Here is a 24,789-nt window from a genome sequence, read left to right on the forward strand (position 1 = left end):
TTTAGGGGAGAAACACCCATGGTATCAATTTCAAACTCCAGTTATCAAATTCACAAACAAAAACTCAATCATCCAGATAAGGAAATCCCAAAAAACTGAAGAAGTCACTTAAATGAGACGTTTCTCCCACTGAAAACGCTTCATCCACATGAACAGAATTATATTTGGGAAACTGAAGTGAGCGTACCCACACTTGAAACTAAAATTAAACTAAACTGAAAATGAAATTTAAAAGCAAATAAAAACAAAACCTAAAAAAACTATAATAACTCTGTTTTTGACAGTTACATAGCTTATTGTAAATTGGCGCCCTGTTTAATTGCACCTTAGATTTCTTGTGTGCTAATAGCTTTATGAATCTTTTAAAACTCTTGAGGTAAAGAGCAATGCATAGAAAACACAGATACCCACTGAAAGTTTTGGAAACTGCAGCTATGCTTCACCTCCACCTTCTGCTCTGGGGTAATCTGGGACTGAACTGTGTGCTGGACCCAGCAGCAAGCGTTAAAGTGCTACATCCTGTGTTAAAGCCCCATAACTCATTGTTGATTGAAGTCAGAGTGACAGCCATCGTATGTGCTGTTCCGAAACCGAAATTTTACAAATAAAAACATTGTCATCTTGGTTTTTTTTTTTGTAGCCAGAAATGTTGATATTTGTAAAATAAGGTGGCAGCTAAATTAGTAACTTATTCTGGGAAGTTGCACATTAACGAGGTGCATCCATGTTCTCTATGAGTGTGCTGCACAGAGACAGATACCTGCTAATTAGTGCTAAGGAACACAAATAAAATTCTAGCATTTCCCTTACTAAGTCTCTAGCACAGATTTCTTGGACGGACTGCTAGCATAATTAACAGAGTTCCACAACAAGAAGCTCTGCCACTGAGGAGTTGTTTAGCTACCTCAGTAACCTCAAGTCATCCCCTCATCACCAGACTCTGCTTCCTCTGTGTAAGGCTCGTCAGTGGGATTGAGGTGATCCTCAAAGTATTGCTTCCATTGCCTGGCCTGTCCTCATTTCAAGTCAACAGCACTACATTCTCTTAATTGCCCCTTGGGGATAAATAAAGTCTCTCTGATTCTGATTCTCACTGCTTTCTTCTCCTGATGTCTTGTTCCATGACCTCTCTGAATTCCTTCCATACCTAAGTTTTTGATTCAGGTATTGTCAATGTGGCATTCTGTTGATTCCCTTCAGTTGCATCTACTATCCCACAGGTTAACCAAGTCTGATAGGATTCCTTCTTAATCTTGACTCCCTTCACTTCAAGAGTCCACCACCTGCACCAACCACCTGCACCAACCACCTTATGGTCAGGTGGCTCAGCAGTGGAGGTGCACGGTTCATTTGTATTCAGTCCCCCCAGCCTCTTGCAGAATGCTGTTGATGTTCTGCTGTAGGTGGGAGTTGAAGAACTCAAGGACCGGGACCTCATGTACCCTGACTTTATGTATTGGAACACCAGGCCTGTCCAGGATCTTCCCCTACTCCCTGACCCAACTCACCACCAGGTGGTGGTCAGTTGACAGTTTCGCTACTCTGTACATCGCAGTGTCTAAGATGTGCTGCTACAGCTCCAGTTATATCAACACAAAACTGATCATTGACCTGCCACAGAGCTTAGTGCCAAGTGAATGTGTTTGTTTTGGACAAACTATGATTATCACAGAAATCCAGCAATGTAACACCACTCAGATTCAGATCTGACAGGCCATTCCTAAGATCACACCCCACAAGGTCTCACTGTCATTGCCCATGTGACCATACCTGCAAATAATAGGACTAGTTCCCCACCTTAAGGAACAGGGAAACAACCCTCTTGCTCAGCAGGCAAATGTACGTGCACCAAACAAAGGGGAAACAAGTATTCGCACCCCTGCTTGCTGGCTCCAGGGAGAGGCCCCAGTAACTCTGTTCCAGGCAGGGAAACATTGTCCCTTGTTCTTTTCTTTTCAGCAAAGGCTTCCACAATGTATGTATGGTTGATGAACTGTTTGGTGTCAATACTGCTGAAAAAAATGTGAGAATGATAAATGAAAACTGAAGTTTTACATCTTCGATTTAAATTGAAAATAAATATTATTAAAACCATACCAGCAGATGTGTATTTTAAATGACACACAAGCATAATTAGATTTCTGATACATCAATAACAAAATGTTTTTTATATATAGGTCTTAGAAGTGTGAACAGATAAAACATACTACGAGACTTGAATTTGATCACTGTGACAAATTTCTGTTACTATGGAAGCTCATTTATAAGTCTATCCAGTATGCTTTTGGATTGTACTGTTATCTTAAAAGTTGATTATTTCAGACAAATACAGATCAGACAGATCAGTGCAATGAGGGAGGGAAAAAAGTATTTCAGGATCTTACACTGGGATAAGCCTGAGATGAGAGGAAAGCCGTTTCTCAGGAGTTGAAATTAAGAAGCTCGAGAAAGTGGTGAAAATCTAATTCTGATATTCTATTGAGCTCACTTTTGCCTAGGAGAAATATACTCAACTAAGATGAGATCTTACTTTAAATCTTCCTTTGCTCTGGGTTGAAATAACATCTTGAAAATCATCTCTTATTGTACTTAGCCAACTTGTAATGGGGAGAGTGGCACCTCTCTGATAGGGAGAAAAATGTAACTGTTTGCGTTTATGTAGTGCTCTGTTATCACAACCTTAATTTGAAGATATCAGTGAGGATAAACAACTTGAATTTGTTTTCATTATTACCAGCTGTGAGAATCTCCTCTGCTTCCTCCGTGCACTGCGTGGTGAGAAAACACTGCACGCAAGCGGCAAACTCAAAACCACCTTTAAATTAGTATTTAGTGAAGAATATGAAAGTTTAGTTGGAGTCCATCTGGTAAGTTCCTTATCAGTATAATAATAAGCAACTACAATCATAATAAATATGATAAAGCTGTTTATCAGTAATGATGGACACATGTATACAGGATTTCCATATTTACCGGGACATACCGGAGTGGTGAATGACAGATACATAAAAGCAGCAGCTGAGATGAGGATATCTGATATCCTGAGGCAAAGTTGGAACTCTGACACGTTTAACAATAGCCTGTGTACAAACTATAGAAAATTTAAGAGTGAAAAAACAACTTTTCAGTTGGAACTGAAACTCCAGATTTTGTAAAGTTAAATATATTAATTGTTTACACATGCTTTGTAGCTTGGAGAGGAGTATCATCATTTATTTGTTAGTTTATGCTTCAAAGACAAGACTATGTGCCTGTATACTTTAGGTTAATATCAAATGCTTATGAAATGGCGAAGTCATGCTAAAGATAGTACTTTACAGTCTAAATTGGCAACATTTTGTAAAGAAATTGTATCTGTCAAGTCTGGTTGTGTGGCCGACAGAGGTGGAACCCAAACGTAGGGGTAAACTGAAATATGGCTTTATTAAACTAATAGTGCAAAATAACAAGCGTAACAAAACAAGGAAAACCAAACCTCCAACTCAATAAGGAGAACGTACTCCCGAAGGAGGACAAAACCACAGCGGATAAGGTGACAAAGAACAAAAAGACACTCTGACAACATATACACACCAGGTAATTAAGGAGACTGGAAACAGCAGGAAACACAGCTGAACGGAATCAGACTAGAAAGACATAGGGAAGCAAAACTAAGCACAACACGCACAAGACAAGGGAGTTTCAAAATGAAATAGGAAGTAACAAACACTGAGATAAGGACTAAGACATGAGAACTTGATACAGTGACAGGACATTAACAAACATGAAGGCATGACCGACTGGGGAGACAGAAAAGACACACAAAAGATCACAGGCTGGAAACAAAGGAAACTCAGAAGCACAAGAAACAATATTATACTGAGGACTAGATACAGTGACAGGACATGAACCACATCTCAAAGAAAACTCGAAACATCCTAAAACTCTAGATGCTGGGTCAACCATGACAGTATCTGCATGTGGACATGGGCAATGTTGATATTAGACAAAGATAACCCGAGTAAATTTAAAATGCAGTTTTTAAATGACTATTTCATTCATTAAGGAAAACAAGTTATCCAAACCTACCTGGCCACAATAAACCACCCATTCCACCCCCACCATTTATTAAATCGAGGATTAACTGGGCGATCGTGGCTCAAGAGTTGGCTGTTCGCCTTGTAATCGGAAGGTTGCCGGTTCGAGCCCCGGCTCCGACAGTCTCGGTCGTTGTGTCCTTGGGCAAGACACTTCACCCGTTGCCTACTGAGAGGGCCCGGTGGCGCCAGTGTCCGGCAGCCTCGCCTCTGTCAGTGCGCCCCAGGGTGGCTGTGGCTACAATGTAGCTGCCATCACCTGTGTGTGAATGACTGAATGTAGTGTAAAGCGCTTTGGGGTCCTTAGGGACTACCGTAAGTATAATATAGGCCATTTACCAACTGTGATTAACCACACGTTTTTGAAAGCTGATTTCACCTTCGATAGTCTGATTATTGCCAGACATGTTGAATCAAGAAATCCCTTAAATATAACCTGTCTGACAAAATGAACTTGACTAAAAGATCAGAAACAAATCGTGCCAGGAGCTAAAGAAACTGAAGAAGAGATGAGAAACAAAGTCACTGAAATCCATCAGTCTGGAAGGGGTTACGAAGACATTTCTAGGGTTTTGGGAATTCAGAGAACCACGGTGAAAGCAGTTACCGACAAATCGAGGAAATTCGAAACAGTGGTGAATGAAAATTACTGGACGACTCATCCATGAGGTCACAAAAGAACCCAGAACTACATCTAAAGAACTGCAGGTCCTTGCTTGCCTCAGTTAATGTCAGCGTTCATGATTCAACAATATTAAAGGAAATAAGCATAAGTGTGACAAATATGCACAAAGATAAATATTTTTCACTTTACTGCACTGCACCTATGAACACAGTGAAATTGAAGGAATATATTCTCTTTTATCTTCACTGGTCTTCCACTTCACTATCATTGCTCTGCATTGTTGAATTATCTGTGGTATCTCTAATCAGCTTTACAGATTTTTTTAGCTCCTTGAAAATATTAAACTGCTTGCTATAATCCATTTTTATGTACAAATATTTTATTCAAAACTAAATATGATAACATAGTATTTATACCATAAGTTTAGTCTGCAAGGATGGCGTGTGCAATTTATATAAAACCTACAAACTAAATCCACTTTTTTACCCCAATGAACCGCTGACTGATTATGAAGTTTCTTCAGTATTGATTACTACTTAACATATGATCTGTTTTTCTACGATTTCTATTGGATTTTGCAACAATATGGAACAAAAGAAAAAAAAATCAAAGCCACCCAAGCAGTTAATATTGTATAATTTTAAATATTCTAATTTATTCGAGTAAGAGGACTGGAGAGGGACAAAATAATATGTTTAAATTATCATTACAAAGGACAAAGAGCGGGACTGGGATATTTATCAAAATAAACAAACTCTAGCATATATAATTATGTGATTATGCAACTTCTCTTTCTATGTATAAACAGAAATAGATGGGCCGAGGATATCTGCAAGTTATTGCCACCGAGGAGCCTTCTAATCTAGGTCTGAAATGACCTCTGCACACAGAAAATGCTGTTAAATAAAAACAGTTTAAAGTGAAATGCTCTGTGCTCATTGTTGTGTGTTGAGTTTTAACCGTTAGAAAATAAATTCACAGCTGCTATTTATTTAATAAATCTATAATGCTCCTTTTTTTTAACAATTAGTCAAGCCCACAAAGTCTGTTCTGATTTATCCTAAACTATTGGCACGCTAATTAGCTGGAGCTACAGCGATTCATTAAAGCGGAGGAATAACTCAAGCTAATATTTTAGCAATATTTTATCTGTGGGGGAATTTGATCGGCTAAAGACTCGAGTCAGGACAGAAGCCAGACATCATGTCCTGCCTATTAGCTCCACACTGCCAGGCTCATCTATCTTTATTGGTCATCCATTAGCCTGCATTAAAGGGAGACACGGGATAATAGCAGTAATGATGCTGATGATGGAATTAGACTGTGGGCACACACGTCATGAATGAAGTGTTGCGCCTGGAATCATAAAGAGCTCCCAAAGACAAACGGACAGATGGACGGACAGTTAAAGTTTACAGCCCCGCGTGTGTGCGTTTGTATGTGCGACACACAAATGCACAGAGAAAAAGAGCAGAAGATGGAAAAAAAGTGTGCGCAGTAACTCTAGTGCACGTCGACAGCCAATCTAAAGGCAACACCTGTGCCTGTCTGCAGGTTGGACAGATGCTGGTACAGGTGTGTGCGTGATGATTGTTGGCAGGGCAGCCACAGCATGCAGACACCACAATCAGCAAAGTTACAATGCCAGGCATTAGGCAGCCAGGGATCATTAAGGTAACTTTCTGGAAATAAACTCCAAGATGGGGGTAGCCCCAAGCAAAATGAAGATATGGATGTGCGGTTCCACGATGACGGGTTCAGAGAGGCATAAACGTCTTTTATGGTCAACGCTCTGCTACAATCAATCACAACTGTTTACTGTCCGGGGTAAAACCATTTTCCTATTTTGGTTTGAATCATCTCACCAGGCTTTCTCTTATTATGCCTCTTAATTAGCTCTGCATGAATTACTAATCAACCATGAAGAAGGCATTCACCAATTTAAAAAGTGATAGCCCATGAAATGAACAGCGCAGTCTCATATGAGGACATCAGTTACTAATGCTGCGGGGCCTGAAAAACAGACCTTTGACTGAAAGCGAGACAGAAATAAGAAAGACGTGTGTGGAGCACAAACACATGCGGTGGATAAGCCTATTGTGAATAAATACTTCATTAAGTATTTAGAATGGTATCAGTGCAGGCCTCGACTTCATGCTGTGCATACTCAGTGATTCACCCAGGAGACATTGATCTTCTTCACGAGGAACATAATGACCACCAGAGAAATACTGATCATATTTCAGCACCAGTCAATTCAGTTCATTAGGGCCACTCTGCCTCCTGCTGTGGACCTGCATTGATCCTGCCAGTGTCACCAGACTGTTATTCTCTGCTAACTAGATAGGAAACTCGCTAAACTGTAATTTATACAGTTGCAGCAACAAGTCGAACAATAGACTACAGGGAACAAACAAGCAGAAATATATGAAAGAGTGCAGATTGGCCTATCTGTGTAATAGCAGCATGGGCTGTCTGCCTCTGTGCCCTTTCTGCGTCGGCATCAAATGTCAGGCACGACACAAGAAATCCTAAAAGTATCAAGGCTGTCCCCGGGTTTCAGAGAGAATTTTTCTTATGCCTCTAATACCTTTTCCACCTTCTCCTCTCCTCTAATCTCCACTTATCTGGCAGCCAGGTGAGCTGCAGCACATGGCTGGTGGGCAGGCTTTGGTCTGTGGGAATACAGCTCATCTTAATGGTATTTTCCCCCCTTTTCCTCCTCTTCCCTGTGCTTCTCTTACCCTTTCCTCCAGGGCAGCTGTCAGACAGAGACGGAGGCAGCCAGAGAACTTTTCATTGCAGCTGTAACAGACAGCGGGGAGCCGCTGGGATTGGACGAGCGACCAAAGCCGCCCGTCATGCAGAGGGGCAGCCAGGCTCACGGGTGCATAACATCTGACAGATAATAGCAGATAAAACCTGGGCCAACCAGCAGCCCACTCCTCACTGGGGGATGGAAGGCCCGTGGTGATGGGTGGGGGATCAGATCGAGGTTGCAGGGGCATGATGAGGGCCAAAGAGCTTTGACAACTAACGGCCTTTATTTAACCACCAACTGGCCATCCACAGACCCACGCCCACACACAGTAGTCAAGGACAGGCAAGGTCACTGACCTCAAATCTCTCCACTGCAGCTTACTGTACACCTGGGCAGGTTAATACTGAATCTGAGCTTAATGTTGTGCAGCTGCTGTGTTTGAAAAAGGATATAAAAAGCCAACAATCTGCTTATTTTTCCCCCACATTACTTTATTTTCTTGCACTAATTTCAGCTGAAAGAGTTGTGAGTCTCTAAAGGACAGCAGAGTTTATCTTCTATGCTTCCATTAACATCTTAATTTGTATCTAAATCTGCAATGCAAACGGACCTGCTTCAGTTAAAAAAATAATGGTGACAAAACACATTTAAATCTGTGTACATATATGCAGTGGTGTCCATTTACGTTGGCCCTACTTTATGCCTACCTGTCACTACCTGTCAGATATTTCCCAAAAAATTCTTTCCTCTACATCAAAAAAAACAACACAAACAGCATAACATTGCATTTTCTCTGTTCTTCAGCCAGGACACACACACACAAACACTTCCTGAGATTCTTGCTTTCAGTGTGAAAAAGAAAGCCACATGTCATGCTGTCCAGATGCAGGATGCCAGCTGATGTGACAATGGGAAACACTGTTTGTCTCCCGGTGCTGAGAGACACATTTAGTTTTATGGATGAGAAAACAGTCAACACAAATCTGGCAATCACCCGCTGAAAGGCCTGAAACACACAGGCACACTGCAGTCAGCCCACCGAGCAGGAACCAGGTCAGGTACAAATGGTAAAATGTTTCCTGTAACAAAAACCATTCAGCCTCCAAATAACATGTTTTTAAAAAAGAAACACAGAGTTAAGCAGAATTATCGAGAAACCTAAACATTACCATTCCCTTCCTGAATGTCTGCTATAAGCGGTTTGTTGACTATGATTGGCCAGTAAAGCTCTATCTGTATAGTTCCTTGGTCTCCAACAGAGGTCAGTACAAAGTCACACACACACACACACACAAACAGAACAGCAGAAAGACATAATGAGCTGAGGAACTTTCTAGATTGAAAAGACTTCAGTGTCTGGAGCGGCAATTAAAAAAAGAATCTCCCCTACAGAAATAAATTATGTATATTTTTTTATTTATACATTCAGGACTCAACATACACACCCGTTGTGCCACATGCTCCAAACATAGATCTGACAGAAGGACTCAGGCTGAAAATGACCTTCAACCAGACATTGAGTCTCTTGGCAGTTTACTGTATGTATACCAGCAGTATGTCCTGCTTTAACAGTGCGGTACTTTTAATGCCTCGTCATAGTCAAAACTATAGATTAAAAGAGAAAGTAAAGTAACTTAAATAAACGAATACTTATCATCCTGAAAGCTCTAAAGCAAGGAGAACTGCAATAAGTTGGAAAAAGTAATATAGTAGTTGTTTAGAGAGACAAGGTCCTCTAAAGACACACACACACACACACACACAGAGTGCAAAAACTCACTCCACCAGCCATAACACAGAGACAGAATGGCATCAACCTCTATTATCTAGTCCCTATGCTGCTAACACAAAAGGCTCCCTGGAACAAAAATCCAATCAGTCCTCTCTAGGAGGATTTGCTCCACAGCAGTGCTCAGCAACACTGGTGGCTCTGCTGGTGACAAAGAAATAATCTCAGAGCCCACAGCCTGTTCACAGACTGTTTACTGCCTCCGTCACATCGTCCTTTTAGAAAGAGGACAGAGTCTGTGCTTCTATGTTGTCATTTTAGTGTCCTCTGAGTTTAGCCCCTACACCCCCCCCCCCCCCATCTCTCTCCCCTTTTCTGTATGCAAAAACATGAAACACATGGTTGGCTGTGGGAACAGTGCATGAAATTACTGTATTTGTAACACAGCGAATATTTATTCTAAGCATTATCAGGATAAGCTTGAGAAAAAGAGCCTCCCGGCATATGGGCTATATAGAAACAGGTGTTAAATAATTGTTTGATGACAAACAATTTCAAAATATTTTCAATATCGTGCTGCCCCTAACTCTCTCCCTGCCTCTGTCTCTGCCTCTGGCTCCTCTCTCTCACAGTCCTCCATTCTTTGTCTGGTAAATTATCACACTCGTTCTCCATTCATTAGCATGCTGCTGCTTATTTAGGTACGCTGCTGAGAAGCCTTCAACAAAATCAACTGGAAAATACTCAATATGATGCGGCCAGCGCAGCCCTCTTCTTTCCTCCCACCCGCCCTTCATCTCTTTCACTGTTTGTTTCTTAAACCACATCAAAATGGAAGCATAGGTCCCCCATAATAAAGAGGAGGGAGATAAAATATGCAAATTCACAGAGAAAGAATAAAATTAGGGCAGTAATAGGAGGTGTTGTTTTCACAGCTGCTCATTTACACAAAAGCCAGATAGTATTTTTAATATAAATAATCTGGTTCCTTTTTTCCTACTTTTTCTTTCCTCCTTTTTTCCCTCTAGGTGTAAAATCATACTTCCAATCCACTGAAAACAAAATCTCTGCAGCTTGACATTCTGAAAGTCAGCCAAGCTTGCACTCATCGAGACACTTGATCAGCTCAGGTTTGTACACCAGGAACCAGGAGGTCACACGCAGGTTGTTCCACAGTTCTTTTTTCACCTTTTCTCAGTAAACCCAGGCTGGCTGGAAATGCTGCTTCCTCCTCTGAAGTCAGCAAAAAAGACTATTCTCAGTGCGGAAGCTGCTACAGACTACAGTAGGTGGACCAGGTGATAGGGCAGCAATGTGTAAGTAGCTCAGAAGTACTTAGACCAACACATCATACAGCATAATAGCTTTGCAGTGTAACAGTGTTACCAACTGGAGAAAAAAAAAGGAGACCTAATTAACATTTTTAGAGAAACGGAGTGAGCTTGGCTAAAAGGTGCTAAAGACAAAAGTGTAATTGCTTTGTTGCTTCTAAGCTCCAGGATGTGTGGCTATGAAAAGATGGAAGTAGAAAAGAAAAACGTCATAAATAAATGCAGATTTCTTATGTTTGAGCCCAACTCAAAGGGGAATTTGGTCTGACAGATAAAGATCAGCTGATGAAAGTCTACAGCCGAGCGAAAAGAAACTGGTACACACCAGCGGGTTAACTTTAATTATTTTTTTTCCTGCGAGAGACGGAAAGATTACTGTTCTGGCACAAACATCTTTTCATTAAAGTAAATCAGAAATTGTACCAACATAAACTTAAAATAATAATCTCTTTCGTATTTCACAAAGCAAGGATGTCACGTTTTAGAGACAGTCTTTGGACACTAATACTGTGGCTCAACTCAACAGATGCAATTTTCATGAAGGCCATGAAAAGTACATCAGATTCAAACTAAATGAACCACCTCAACAAGGACATGACTTCACAATACATCACTGCATTGTTCTGGTCAGAGACTTTTATCTGTTCAATAAAGAAGAAAGTCAGGCTGCTGTATGGTACAAATGAGAGAGAAAATACTTTGCTGACCCCAAACTCATGCAGGAGACCGTTCAGTTCAAAGAAACCGACAACGTGTTCTGGTGTTTTCTGAAATACTGAGACACTGTAGAGACTGTACGTGTCTGTGGAAAACAATAAAGGGAATTTATAGGTTACGTTTTTAACCTGTTCATGTTTTTGTAAGCATAAGAAGCAGTGAGTTACATGGCTGAGCATTTCCACCTTAGAACTGTAGAGAACCAGAGGAGAATTTTTAAAATAATATTTAAAAAGACAGACATCCATGAAACACTAGAGGACCAACGTCAACCAAGTCAACGATGGCAACAATTAACAGTTTGTCAACATTCAGCACTTTTTTCCTACGGCTCTGTAATATTAAATACTTTATACATATAATTCAAAGACCTGAAGTTCTCATTCATTCATTCATTTCCTCCTGTTTAAAGGATATAATGCTTATTCTGCAGTTCACAGCAGGATAACCTACATTAACAGTAAGTAACAGAATCAACTTGTTTTTGTTATGTGCAATCTTCAGGGCTGTATAACTTGACATGTAGGAAAAAGCAGCAGCTTTGTGTCTGAAATTGGTATAAGATGAATTAGTTTGAATCCTCTAAGTTAGGGGTGTCAAACATAAGGGCCGGGGGCCCGAATCAGCCGAGCACGGACTACAATCCAGCCCACTGGACAGCTTTGGGAAATGTGAAGGAGGACATAAACTGTATTTTTAATACATTTTACAGCATTTTCCTACTGACAAAAATCTCCCACATGGATATTTATACTACATCAACATAATTAAGTAATAGTAAAATAATTAAATGAGCTGTTTTTTCACTAATGTTGGATTTTTTAAAAGTAAGTCAACAGTTAAAAAACAAAAACAAACAAACAAGCAAATTTTTTTTTTAAAAAAAGACATTTTGTGTGATTTCTTTCTCATAATATGAGTTATTACAGCAGCATTTAATTATTTATTATGTATAAAAACAGAGACATAATGTTCACACAGCTCTTATGTTATGTTGTTAAGACATTATTGACAGAAAGATGAGTTTCACTGGTCTACTTAAGAGCAAGATAATCAAATGAGTTTGACCTCCGTGCTCTAGATCCTTTACATATTATCTAAACAACAAAGTTAATACTAGCAACCGCCAGCGCTACTCGTCAGCCTCCTAATAAACACACCCATCGTATCAATTTCAAAATCAAGTCATTACATTCACAGCATTTTCAGAAAACTTACTCTGACCTTCAGGTCGAGGTCACCGAGATTCAAACTTGTCTGAGATTTTTAATAGACACAACTACGGTATCAATTTGAGAATCCTGGGTCACTTCCTTCTGGAGTTATCGCATTGACAAGATTTTCATAAAACTTGACCTTTGACCCTGACCTTTAGGTCGAGGTCACTGAGATTCAAACTTTTTCGAGATTTTTAGCAGACACATCTGTGGTACCAATTTGAAGCTCCTACGTCGCCTTGTTTGGATGGCGTCCGCCCGGCGGGGTGGCGACGGTACCCCATCAGCCTTTTACGACTGAAGGGTAAAAAATGATGTGCCTCTTTAACCGAGATGCAATAATATTTAGAATTTTAATACTACGCACCGTATGCATAGCACTGCTTTAAAATGCTTCCCACGCTACAATAGTCGACCTGTAGCTATACATATCTGTAATGAAAGATTCACACACTCAGTGTTCAAAATGTGACCTTTGACCTACTGTGGTTTCGTCTGGTGAAAGCAAAGCACAGAACACAAAGAATATCTGTAAAAAGACGGACTCTAATGAAGAACATTTCTATTCTGTTCTGACAGAAACAGCAGGAAAATGGAGATACAAAGGGAGAAGTGATAGACTGAAAGAAAAGAAAGTCAGAAGAGAGATCTGAGAACTGCCTATTATCTCCACGCTGCCTCATTGCGTTAGACACACACGCTGCACGCTTCTGTGCACAAACCCAAAAGTGTGCGCACGGGAACACGCACGCACTCAGACACCCTCCTCTCAAATCGGCCCAGATCTCATGAATATGATTGACCTTTTTTTCCACTGTAATGCTGAGAGTGCATAAAGGGGAAAGGAGAAACTAAACAGAGGCAAGCAGAGTTAATTTAGAACAACACATTATTGGGTGCTGACTGCAGATATGGAAAAGGACAATCTAATCGATAAGCCAAAAGAATGACAATGGCCTCTCAAATCAATGCCTGCACCCCATTTTCTCACTGTTAAAAGACAAAGCCTTTAATGCAGGTGTTGCTGCTGTTGTTCGCTCTTGTGCCTGTTCGTGTGTGCGTGCATTATGCGTTAATGTGTGTGTACGTACCTGGCTGCTGCTGTGGTGGAACAGTTGCCAGGACTAATCATTATTTAGTTGTGGCGGGGCTGGAAAGGTCAGCAGTCTGAAATGTCAGGCTGTGTTCAACAGGAGCCAGATGCAGTCGTGCGCCGCTCAAGTGTCCAATTAAAGAAGGCCGAGTGAGGTTTGAGTGGGTCTGTGTGTGGGAGTGTGTGTGAAATGAGAAAGATGGAGGGATCAGATATTGAGTGTTTTGTTTTGGCTTTCCTAAATATCTGTATATAGGACCTGAATATACCATATAAAGTATATATAAAGTGTATATATATATATATATATACACACTCGAGCAGGCTTTTGTCAGGGTAGCCTCAGAAACGACTAACGAGCTATTCACTAATCAATACAATCTCTCAGTCAGCATTTCTTGCAGTGGTCTTTCTGAAGTCCCGGGGTTTACAGTCTAAGACGCCACGTCATCCACAAGTTAAGGAGGATTTCTTTGTGAGCACAGAAAGACATAAAGCTCCACTAAAAGAGTGGTAGAGAAGGTACTTTGATTACTAAAACTTTTGAGTGTTAATCTCCAGGGTCTAAAAAGAAAGGCTGCAACTCCTCCGCTCTGTCGGGCTGTGACGTGTAGTATGCTAACATCAGTTTGGGGGCTTCCAGAATAGGAAGGAGTGTTTATTGAAGCCCAGTGCAGACATAAATATTGAATATACTATATTAGATCATTTAAAAAAAATCTATTATTCATGTAAATATATGAACATGCCGTCAGAGGCGCTTTGAATTAGATTTTCTTACTTTCGGGACAAAACCTGGAAGCTGCGGTGTCACTTTAGCTCTCAGTTAGATTTATTTATTATGTGTGAATATGTGTTTTAGTGTGAGTCACTCTTCAGAGTGGCTAATGAACATCATTAGAGACAGAAGCTAACAGAGCGGCAGGGGCAGAATCCTCATCAAATCTTTTCTTTTCTTTTTTCTTTTCCTTTACACACAGTACGTTATGAAGCCACTTGAGACTATTAGTTTATTTATACCCTGTGATTCCTCCTCTTCACGCTATGAAGCAAGATGAGGCAAAGTAAATAAAAGCACAAGGAAAGGAGGAAAAGGATGCAGAAAGAACGGGCAAATGTTTCACAACAATGCCACTGTGATAAAATAAGATTACTAATAAAAATCGCTGCAGATAACGAGTGCCGTTAAGTCAAATGAGCAGAGGACCAAGCGTCAACGGCAAACAGGGAGGCAGGTGGTTGGTGGACGAGGAGAAAAGGAGCAAAGGAGCGGAAACTCCTTTAATCTGCAGGGGGAAGGAGAGAGTGTCCTGCCTGTGTTTCCCTATCAGAATCACTCATCTGAAAGCTTCACTTGCTCTTCATACAGCCATCATAATAACCTTCACACATCCACGGTGTGTGTGTCTGTGTGTGTAAATGTGCACATCTGCTCACCTACTGTGAATAGTAATAAGCAGCAGGGCATGATAAAATATGTCTGCCAAGTTAAGGATATAATAGACTTCCCTTCAAGGCCACTCATAACAACAACCTGAATAATGACCTGCATTAATTTGCACAGCACACTGAGCTCTACACTGGTCAGAGAAGGAATCCTTTCAGTAAGAAATAATTGAAAGCTATTTCAGTCTGTAGAGGGTCCCTCTGTGGGTGTAGACTAAACCCTGAAGGAAGGCACTCCTGCTGTGCACATTACTGTAAGCTAGAGCTAAGAAGGAGGTGGCGAGTTTCAAGCAGCTTTAATGTAAATTAAATAAGCAAGTGTCATTTTAACAGGACACCTCGTTATTGCCTTAGATTAACTATGTAGCAACAGAAAACATTTTATAGCTGTAAAAAAAAAAAACACGTTGCCCAGCAGTTATTAGGCAGTGCTATCTGGTGCAAACCTTTAGGTCGTCATGTAGAACTAAAACTTTAAGCTGCATAGTGGTAAACAAATCAAAAAAATGAAATTGTGTTAAAGCATTCAAATATGTGGAGCCACATGTTTGACATGCCAGACTTTTACTCTGGATGCGCTTCCTAATCCAACCCCAAAGGGATTTGTGTCACATACCGGCTCCAAAGTGTAGTAGTTCACAACTCTGCCTGTTAACTGATAGCGCCTTGATGCAGTAACTGAATTAGATTGCAACAGATCAGAAGAAGAAAAAAATTGTCACAGTCCTGGACTTTTGGTTCATGACTTTGCCTTCTTGATTTCATTATTACTCTAGTCTCCCCAGTGTTTCCATGTTTGCATTTCTTCTTTGTGCTCCTGTTTCCTACTGTCCCTGTATCATGTTTAGTTAGTGTGGATCTTCTTGTTTTGGTATTTACTTGATGTTCTTACTTCCTGTCTCGCTGAGCATCTTGATTACTTAGCGTCTTCCTCTTTTCCTTCGTCCGTTGTGCTCCTCTGTTCATCTGAATTTATTCTTGTGCTTTGTATTAATTTTGGGATTTCTCTTTTTTTATGCTTTGTTAATGTTTGCACTTCCAAAACAGTAGAAAGCTGTTCTGCTCTCCATTTAGGTCAACCTCTGAAGGAACCAAAGAAAATAAAGACCAAAATTTGTCCCCGATTTCACACAAGAGTAATCAGCAATATCCAAGCACTAAAAAAAATCACTAATGGACATTTCCATTACGCTTCTATGGAATAAAAATCAGTGTTACCTAAGTTTCCATTTTGACTATCAGAAGCTAAGAGCTATGATAGCACAATTACCCAAACAGGTAGGAAATGTTTGGTCATGAGAGTGCTGTGACTCACTCATATCTATTTATGATACAAAGGTCTGCTGAGTCATACCCAAGCACAAATAGGGTTACTGACGGTGATCATTGCAAGAACGATGATACAAATCTCTGAACAGATCACCCCAACATTGATGTTTGGACTTTGTAAGACAATTACAGAGTCATTACAGTATTAATCAGGTGTAAAAGTGGGACTTAACACGTGGGAGAACTCTAAGAACGGGCGTGGCAGTGCAGCACGGTGAAAAGAAACACTTCAAAAGAAATCATGTAGTGAAGTTATTTTCTTTGTGTTTCTTAGGTTTACTACTCTTTGTTGATTTAGACCATTTAATGTAACGAGATGTAAACAGATGTTACTGCATGTGTGCTATCATAACCGTGTTCCTGCCCTTAGCCAGTGTGAATGCAGGAAACTAAACAGCATCATCAGCCTAAATTTAAACTGACAGCTGCTACCGTTGATCTCACTCAGTGGTTTTCACACTTTTTCTGACATGTCCAACTCCAGAAGAAGAAAAAACGTTGACAGTTTTTATCAAACATTAATAATAAAAAAAGGATCTGTGTTGAATTTAACTATTAAAAAAAAAAGGTGCATATCATCAATTCAATTTCACTAATTAACTCTTGTTTTTTTCACATTTTTCACATGGTTATTCCCCCCCTCATCAGCACGGCCTGCACTACGGTTTGATAATCCAAAGGCCCCATTATGCTCAACGTTCTCCTCACGGTGAATAGCACAACACGACAAAGTGACATCGCTCTGGTGGCAGTTCGTCAGGTTGCGCACCTCTCGAGAAGCACACATGCTGTAGCCACATCCAAGTTTAAGACACAAGTGTACAACTGACTCGGTTTTTTTCACCATTTCAATGATTATACAGTGGAAGGCCTTCCAACAGTTTGGAAAGATGAGACTTTCTGGAAAACAAAAAACCCTCCTGTTTTGACTTCTTCTTGTGCCGTAGGCGCTAATACAAGATCTGTGGTGAGGGCGAAGCAGTCAAAGCAGCGGTTATACTGGGGCCCTGAGAGTGGCCATGAAGACCACTGCCTGCTCTGCACCAGTCCAACATGGACTCCAACTGGACAACAATAGTGCTAAATAACAAGTATAGCTTACACTAAACAGCCTATCATTGTCATACTATTAGAATGATTACAATGATTGTACTACAATTTTGTTTTTTGACACCAGATACCTGGTTAACCAGATAAGATCCACCGCAGTTAACATAAGGACATCACACCTGAGGATTAAAGATTTAGCTGTCAAACGTCACTTGCTGAGCAGTGCTTCCCTTTAAAAACGCTGTTGTTTTTGCTCACTTGCACCCACGGTAGTAACACAAACACTGTTATCATTAGGACAAAAAGACAGAGAGAAAGCCACTGTGCAAACGTCTTCCCATTCTTAGAGGTGATATTTGAAGGTAACAACATGCTTCAAGGAGCTGTTCTATGTTTCATAACAACACAAGCTGAAGATCCTTTTCACCTCTGACCAAAAGCGTACACAAACAAAACAGTTAACCAGAATTCTTTCAGGGGCCTGACAATAGCTGTGCTCAAAAGGCAGAAGAGACAAGAACAAGACCTGCAATGACCAGCGTTTACTGAAGACGAAAGAGGACGACAATGTTGAAGAATCAATGCTTCTCTCTTTTTTGCACAAACTGAGGTAAATCATAAACCATCCATAAAAAATATATTCCAAGACAGATTGTTTTCCTTACCTACCTTGCTCTGATATTCTTCAAAGCGGGCTACATTCATTCACTACAAACTAATGTACATGGAAATGTATACATCCTTTTGAGACGCAATAGTGGGATGAAGAAATGCATTTGCAAATACGCTGACAGCGTCTAGCACTGCATTTAATCGAATGTGTTTTTGATGTGCTATATCACATCTCAGCTCCAAACATTCGATGTCCGGACGGCGCGTGATGCCTTTCTCTCTCACTCGACCACGCAAAGTGACGCTCGAAAATCTTTCTTACACTCTTCCTCAACTTCCCCACCTTTTGTTTCTGTGCGGCTGCTCTCTGTCAAACTGTGGAAGCCATGGGTGGGTTGCGCCTAAACTCAAGGCCTGAGCAACAGCTGCAAAGCAAACCTGCTAAATTAACCGGGTCTCCATGAGCTTCACATATGCATTATTCTAATCAAAGCATATTAGATCATCCAGATACCTTAGACATATGGGTCTCTGTATTCTCATGCCGTCACCATCTGTTTCTCCTCCCCTGTTTTTTGAATTTTTTTCCCCCGTTGCTCTCCATCTGAGTAAATCCCTTGTTCACACAGCTGCCTTTCTGAGAGACTGGCATAGATTTCTAACATCGCAACTACTTCGTGATACGTTTCCACATCGAGTCAAACTTGGAGCACCATATGTGTGCATAACCACATGTTATGAGTTTGAGCTACATGGTGGATGTAATTCCAACTAGTTTGCAGAAAACGTACGCACATTATGTGCCTCGTGTCAGCTCAAAAGGAGACGAAATCCACCAACAAACTGTTCACAAACAAATTATCCTCTCAAAGAGAAACTGACAGAAAATGTTAAATTCTTATAAGATGCTGAAATTTTCAGATGAACAACAAAAATCCTGTTTTTCACCTACTCAGTTTTAAAAGCTACTATTGAATGAAAATCAGCATTTACATAATGAATATATTAAAATCATTTGTATTTTAAAGTTGCTTGCTCCTGGTTGTCTGTTTATTATCAGCGCCAATACAATCTACGATGTTGTAGCAGGATTTGTGCATATTTGGTTCAGTGATGTGGACTGAGGAGGAGGAGGAGGAGGAGTGCATGAGAATGAGCACAAATCATTGTAGTTGTGCTTCTGCAAGGATTTTAAACGTTAACCAGAGTTACAGGGATAGACAAGACAACTTAAACATGCAACATACACAGAGTATTTCCCACTGCCTCTCAGTCTGCCACTTTTATTTACTCACCAGAGCTGCTTCTGCTAACTCTATGTTTAAAATGTCTCAGGTATGAGCAAAGCAGAAGTGTGAACACAAGACAGAAAGTTGTAAAGAAGCAAGGTGAAAAGTGAGCAGGCAAGATGTCTGCAAACCGTCTATTTCTGCAGCATTTTGATGGACACTGTTTTCACTCATCAGAATTAGGATTTTAGTTTATTACATATACATTTGTTATACAGTGATTCTCAGCTGGAGAAGGGTGGAGTGGGTCTTGTACGCAAGTCAGGAGATAGGATTGACAGACTCCACTAATTAATGGGGTTAAGATAACTCTAAATTACCCATAGGTGTGATTGTGAGTGCGAATGGTTGTCTGTCTCTCTGTTTCAGCCCTGCCTCTGACTGGTGACCTGTCCAGTGTGTACCCCACGTCTCACCCCATGGTAACTGGGATAAGTTCCAGGCCCCCTGCTACCCTGATAAAGATAATTGGAAGCGAATGGAAGGATGGATTTGTATGACTCATATCCTGCTTAGATTTGTTTCCTGTTACATTATTATTACTAATAAATGTCATAATACTGGGTGGCATACAGAAACTGTATAAACTTGGAGAAGAGACCAGTAAAGAAGGAATGGGTGTGGGTCACATTTTATGCTTCAGTGCAACATAACTTACCTGAGTTTTTTATTTTTTGACATTACACATCCAAATATAAGTTGTAACTATGTAGAAACTTCTGCAGAAGTCTGTGGCTCTGGATCTGATTGTGCTTCAAATGTTAGTAACTGGCATCTTTTCTAAGGCTGTCATTATATTCAGGACCTTGGGTTGTGGTGCATAACCAGTGGTTTTTTTGGTCTTGTTTTCTCTGTGCAAGCTGAAAAATCAAAGCAGACGGTGCTTTTCATGATGGGGGCTTTAAAGAGATAGGGCATGAAATGCAGCATTTTAGATAGAGAGAGAGAGAGAGAGAATATACTTTTTGAACAATAAAACATGTTAAACGATTCTGCTAGACATTCAAAATGACAAAACACACACACACACACAAACATGCTTCTATATACTCTGAAAATCTGTTTAGGGAACATGCTTGCACTTGTGACTGCTCTCACTACAGCTGAAATCATGACTTCCATTTAATCCCAAGGTGGAAAGCTTTAGTTACTGGACATTTAAATCATCACACCATGAGACAGGATCCCTTAACACACGCTCAAATAACTGACAAGCAGCCATCAAATCAGCAGTGGTTCTGCAACACAGCTTTTGACAACACAAACAGTTTTATCGCTGCGTTTCAACTGCCCAGCTGTTCAAGCAGTAACCATTTAAGCAGTTATAGTGGGGTATGAGCGAAATATTTTTGCTTTATTATGTTTTTTTGGAAAAATCAATATCAAACCAGATTATGAAACAGATAAAATACTGAGTGTGCATCAGAGAATGCTTTTAGTGTTGTGTTTTTTGTCCTGCGGTGGTTGGATTGTGGGTGACAATGAAATCCAAGCACAGAAATTCAGGCACCTACCAGAGTTGGTGATGGTTAACAGGTCTAGACGCCTTTGTTGCTGGAAGAAAAGGAGAGAATAAAAGAAGTCAAATGTCATGAAATAATCAATCACAGTTCTCATTTATAAACCCTGCAGAGATGCTCAAATTTGCCAAATTAGTTTGCTGAGTTTAACAGCTTTCACAGTTGATGGTAAAATAAGATTATTTACTAAAGTTATTATTTGTCATTTTTTGACGCTCTGTGGGTAATTCTGTATCGACGTTTGTTAACATGTGTGGCGCGGCTGTGTTTGTAGTTGTATTTTAAGAGTACTGTGATGTCTCAAAAATGGTTTGAGACACTACTCAAACCATTGTTGAGTTTGCAGTCTATTTGCTATCTACAAGTTTGCAAAACCAAACTTGTCTTTTTTTCAAACTTGTTTCCCAAAGCAGCGTGTGCATGTGTGTGAGTGGGTGCACGTGGAAGTGTGATCTCCTCTGTTTCGATGGAGTGCCTTTGAAAGAGTGCGCAATTTTACACTTGACGTCTTCGGCAGCTGAGAAGGAGTATTAGCGGGGTGCTAGCTGGCTACCCCCTCTCTTTAACCTGCTGGCCTCCTACACACACACACACACACACACACACACACACACACACACACACACACACACACACACACACACAATCACAGACATGTACACTTGACTGTCAAGCACTGCAGTAATCAACACCTCAGCCCTCCTCATCCACTAGTCCCCACGGGAAAGATCTTCACATTTTAGGAAAGTATGCACACACACACACAACGCATTTGTGTGTATGCATAAACGTGCATGAGAGAGTGAGAGAGACGGTATGGCTAGGTCACAGTCAACGCAAGCTTTTGGGTTTAGACATCATTATTATTCAAGCACCACACTAACCAGTTGCTGAGAGGGATAAGCAAAGAGACTCTCAACATACTTGGAGTCCTTCTCTCTTCAAATACAGCACTGCCTGGAGTGGAACTCTCTGATAGGCCTACTAAACACTTATTTTAGTATTTAGCAGATGTTCTTACTCAGAGTGACTTATAATATACAATACAAGTGGAAAGAGGTCCACTGAGTGCATTTCATCTGCCACTGTATTGACAATCAAGAATGCAGTGAGCCACACTACTCAGTTTTTTAATTCTATAAAATTTACCCAAAATGTTCGATACAAGTGGTGGGATGAAGATAACGATGAGAATGTGCTTTGAGAAATTTTATGTAGACAAAATGTGGGTATCAGTGGTTTGTAATAAGGTTGTGCTAAAAAAAATATTAAAGGAAAAAAAAAAACAGGGAAGACGGAGGATGGAGATGGTGACATGACTAAAATTCCTGCAACTGTGTGGAGTGAAGTTGCAATCTCATTTCCTCATGATTGCGTTGAAGACGGGGAGCAGATCTGTGACCACTCGCAGCCAGTTTCATTTTCAAAGCAACTTTGATGCATTGAGATGACAATAAAACAGCAATAAGACCGAGTCAGTCTGCAACTGAATGGGGTCAAACTAGCAATTTCATACAATCGGTTTGTGATAACGCTGCAATTAACTGATAAATAAGTGAAAATCGCAACTCTAGTGCCGTCTACATAGGCAGAAATTGACATTCATATTAACCAATTGCATTCAGAACCTCCACAAGTATTGATGTAGTTACTGCAGGACGGTTATTTAACTGCAACATAAAACAGGTGCTTAACAATCTTGCTTTTAAATCGGAGTATAACCACAGTACAGACAGTTGGCAACCAGTTGCGTCGAGTCCCTCATTACAAAAAGACACGCTGCAGATGAGTTATGCTCACTGGCACAGACCTACTCAGAGCCAACATGTCGACACTCTGCATTTATAAATCAGACAGTAATTAATTGCAAACTTTCACAAATCAGCCTGAGCGTGACTGCAGTCCAGATCAGACTGTGATTGTTTGGAGACAGTTTGCCCGTGCAACTGCCTTGTAATCAAAAGATGACAAAAGAGGTAGATGGAAATCAGCTGGTCTCTGCAACTTGCAGATACACAGATATTTCCTAGTTGCAAAGAGGTTACAGTCCTATATTTACTTTAGTGAGAAATGTGATAATATGAGAGGGTGGAGGCATGCAGGTTGTTTTACAGGTAGATTTATTTACTTATGAAGCCTTGAGTAAAATGTCACTCATGCCACACTCACATTCCCATACAGAACATGGAGCAGTGTAAATATTCATGTTACATGTGAATGCACATGTGGCTGTAGTGCTGTGTGAAAGAGGTACAGTTGTTGTGATGGGAGACCACGTATGCGGTAGAGGTCACTGTGACATCATGAGTCATAGACAAGCTGAGATCACAAACACATGCACACACGCACGCACACACACACACACACACACACACACACACACACACAGAGCCCCTACTGTCTATAGACATCCACATGCACAGGGCTTTTGCTACCACCTTAAGAGATCACAGAGAAACACTGACACCTCTTATTCTTAAAACTGCTGCTGGACAGCAACAGACCACATTATTATTTTTATTTCTTTTTTTCTCTTTTTAAAAAATTATATATTTTTCTTTCTTATTTTGCCTGCTTGGACGTATATTGTTAGATTTACACGGTCCAAATCAAGCTCTGCATTATGACGTCCATGGACACGTGTGAAATAGACACGCAAATGTGAAACAGACACGCATGTAGAAGCTGAATTACCAGGAAGTAAAAAAACAAATACAGAAATGTCTCGTCTTAAGTTTCTTAAAACGGAAGTTTATGCATTAGCAGAGAGGTTGATTCAATTATCACTGGGATTGTGTAGCACCCTCTACTGGCCCTAGAAATCTCTGCAAGTGAAACTGTGGTGGAGTGACTGCTGAAGTGGCATTTAAAAAATGTTTCAGATTTTATTAAGATTATGGTACAGCTGTAGATGTGTTGAATAAGAAAATCAGACATATGTGCGCACAACATGCAGAGCGCCGAGGCACTTTAAACCCTGATAACATTTTAAAATCTATTCTCATACTCAGCCCATCCATTCTTATACTCTCCTACGAACACACACACACACACACACACACACACACACACACACACACACACACACACACACACACACACACACACACACTCTCTCTCTTACTCAATCTGTAACCACCAAATTCAAAGTGTAAGCGCCGTTCAGCCTGCCAGTACGTATATACAGATACTGAATCTGTGGTAGAGAATTACAACACACTACCACTGCTTTATCTTCCTGCTGCTTTTGTTAGTCCTCAACATGAATAACGTGCTTAGGAGACACACACACACACACACATACAAACATACGCACAGTGAAAAGGGAGCAAGACAGACAGAATCACATTAGCAAAAGCATTTCAAGGCAGAAAATAGGATTGAATTAATCTTCATCAAACATAGCCAAGAGCTGGGGGATCACACCCTGGCTGAAGCCATCCCAGCCTCACTGCCCCCTCACTGCCATAATGTCTGATGAATCAAATACATTAAATATTTGTTTCTGACTAAGTGATTGATTTCATCCTTAAAAAAACATCTTTTGATATTTGACTGCAATGAAATTATACCTTTTATGGCTGACAGCTTAACAGATACTAATTACACCGACCTGATGACTGATGGAGTGCACGTTTGAATAAAAATCCAAGAAGGAGAAATTATTATTTGGAAAGAAACCCGTCAGCCTCAAATCCACACATTGTTTACCGCAGGTGAATCCAGACTGAATGCCAGTTTAAGTGTTATTAGGTCAGAAAACAAGAAAACAGTTGGGAGCCAGAGGTGACGGCCACTCCAGCTGTCATCATGTCCAGCCAGCCATTGTGGACTCTGGGGCTCTGTGGCCAGCAGCACAGTAAACAACACAGAGACAGACCAAGAGACCAGAGTCACACATTGACTTAAAACTGTGTTATAGGAGACCATAATTAACTTTTTATTTTTATAGGCAACTTTAGCAGTAAGCCTGGGTCAGTGCTTCTGTTCTTCA

At 40.4% G+C, this 24,789-nt stretch overlaps 1 protein-coding gene across 1 annotated transcript in view; it reads right to left on the reverse strand.

Annotated features, from left to right (window-relative positions):
• The window catches only part of agbl4 (AGBL carboxypeptidase 4), a 332,443-nt gene that overhangs the window by 83,530 nt on the left and 224,124 nt on the right, over positions 1–24,789 (reverse strand). Inside the window, exon 6 of the mRNA XM_040052989.1 lies at positions 20,790–20,829. Within this exon, the coding sequence (XP_039908923.1) occupies positions 20,790–20,829 (40 nt within the window). The remainder of the gene's footprint in view (positions 1–20,789; positions 20,830–24,789) is intronic.

This window comes from Simochromis diagramma, unplaced genomic scaffold (genome assembly GCF_900408965.1).
Source record: "Simochromis diagramma unplaced genomic scaffold, fSimDia1.1 OVJJ01000419.1, whole genome shotgun sequence".
Lineage (NCBI taxonomy): Eukaryota > Metazoa > Chordata > Actinopteri > Cichliformes > Cichlidae > Simochromis > Simochromis diagramma.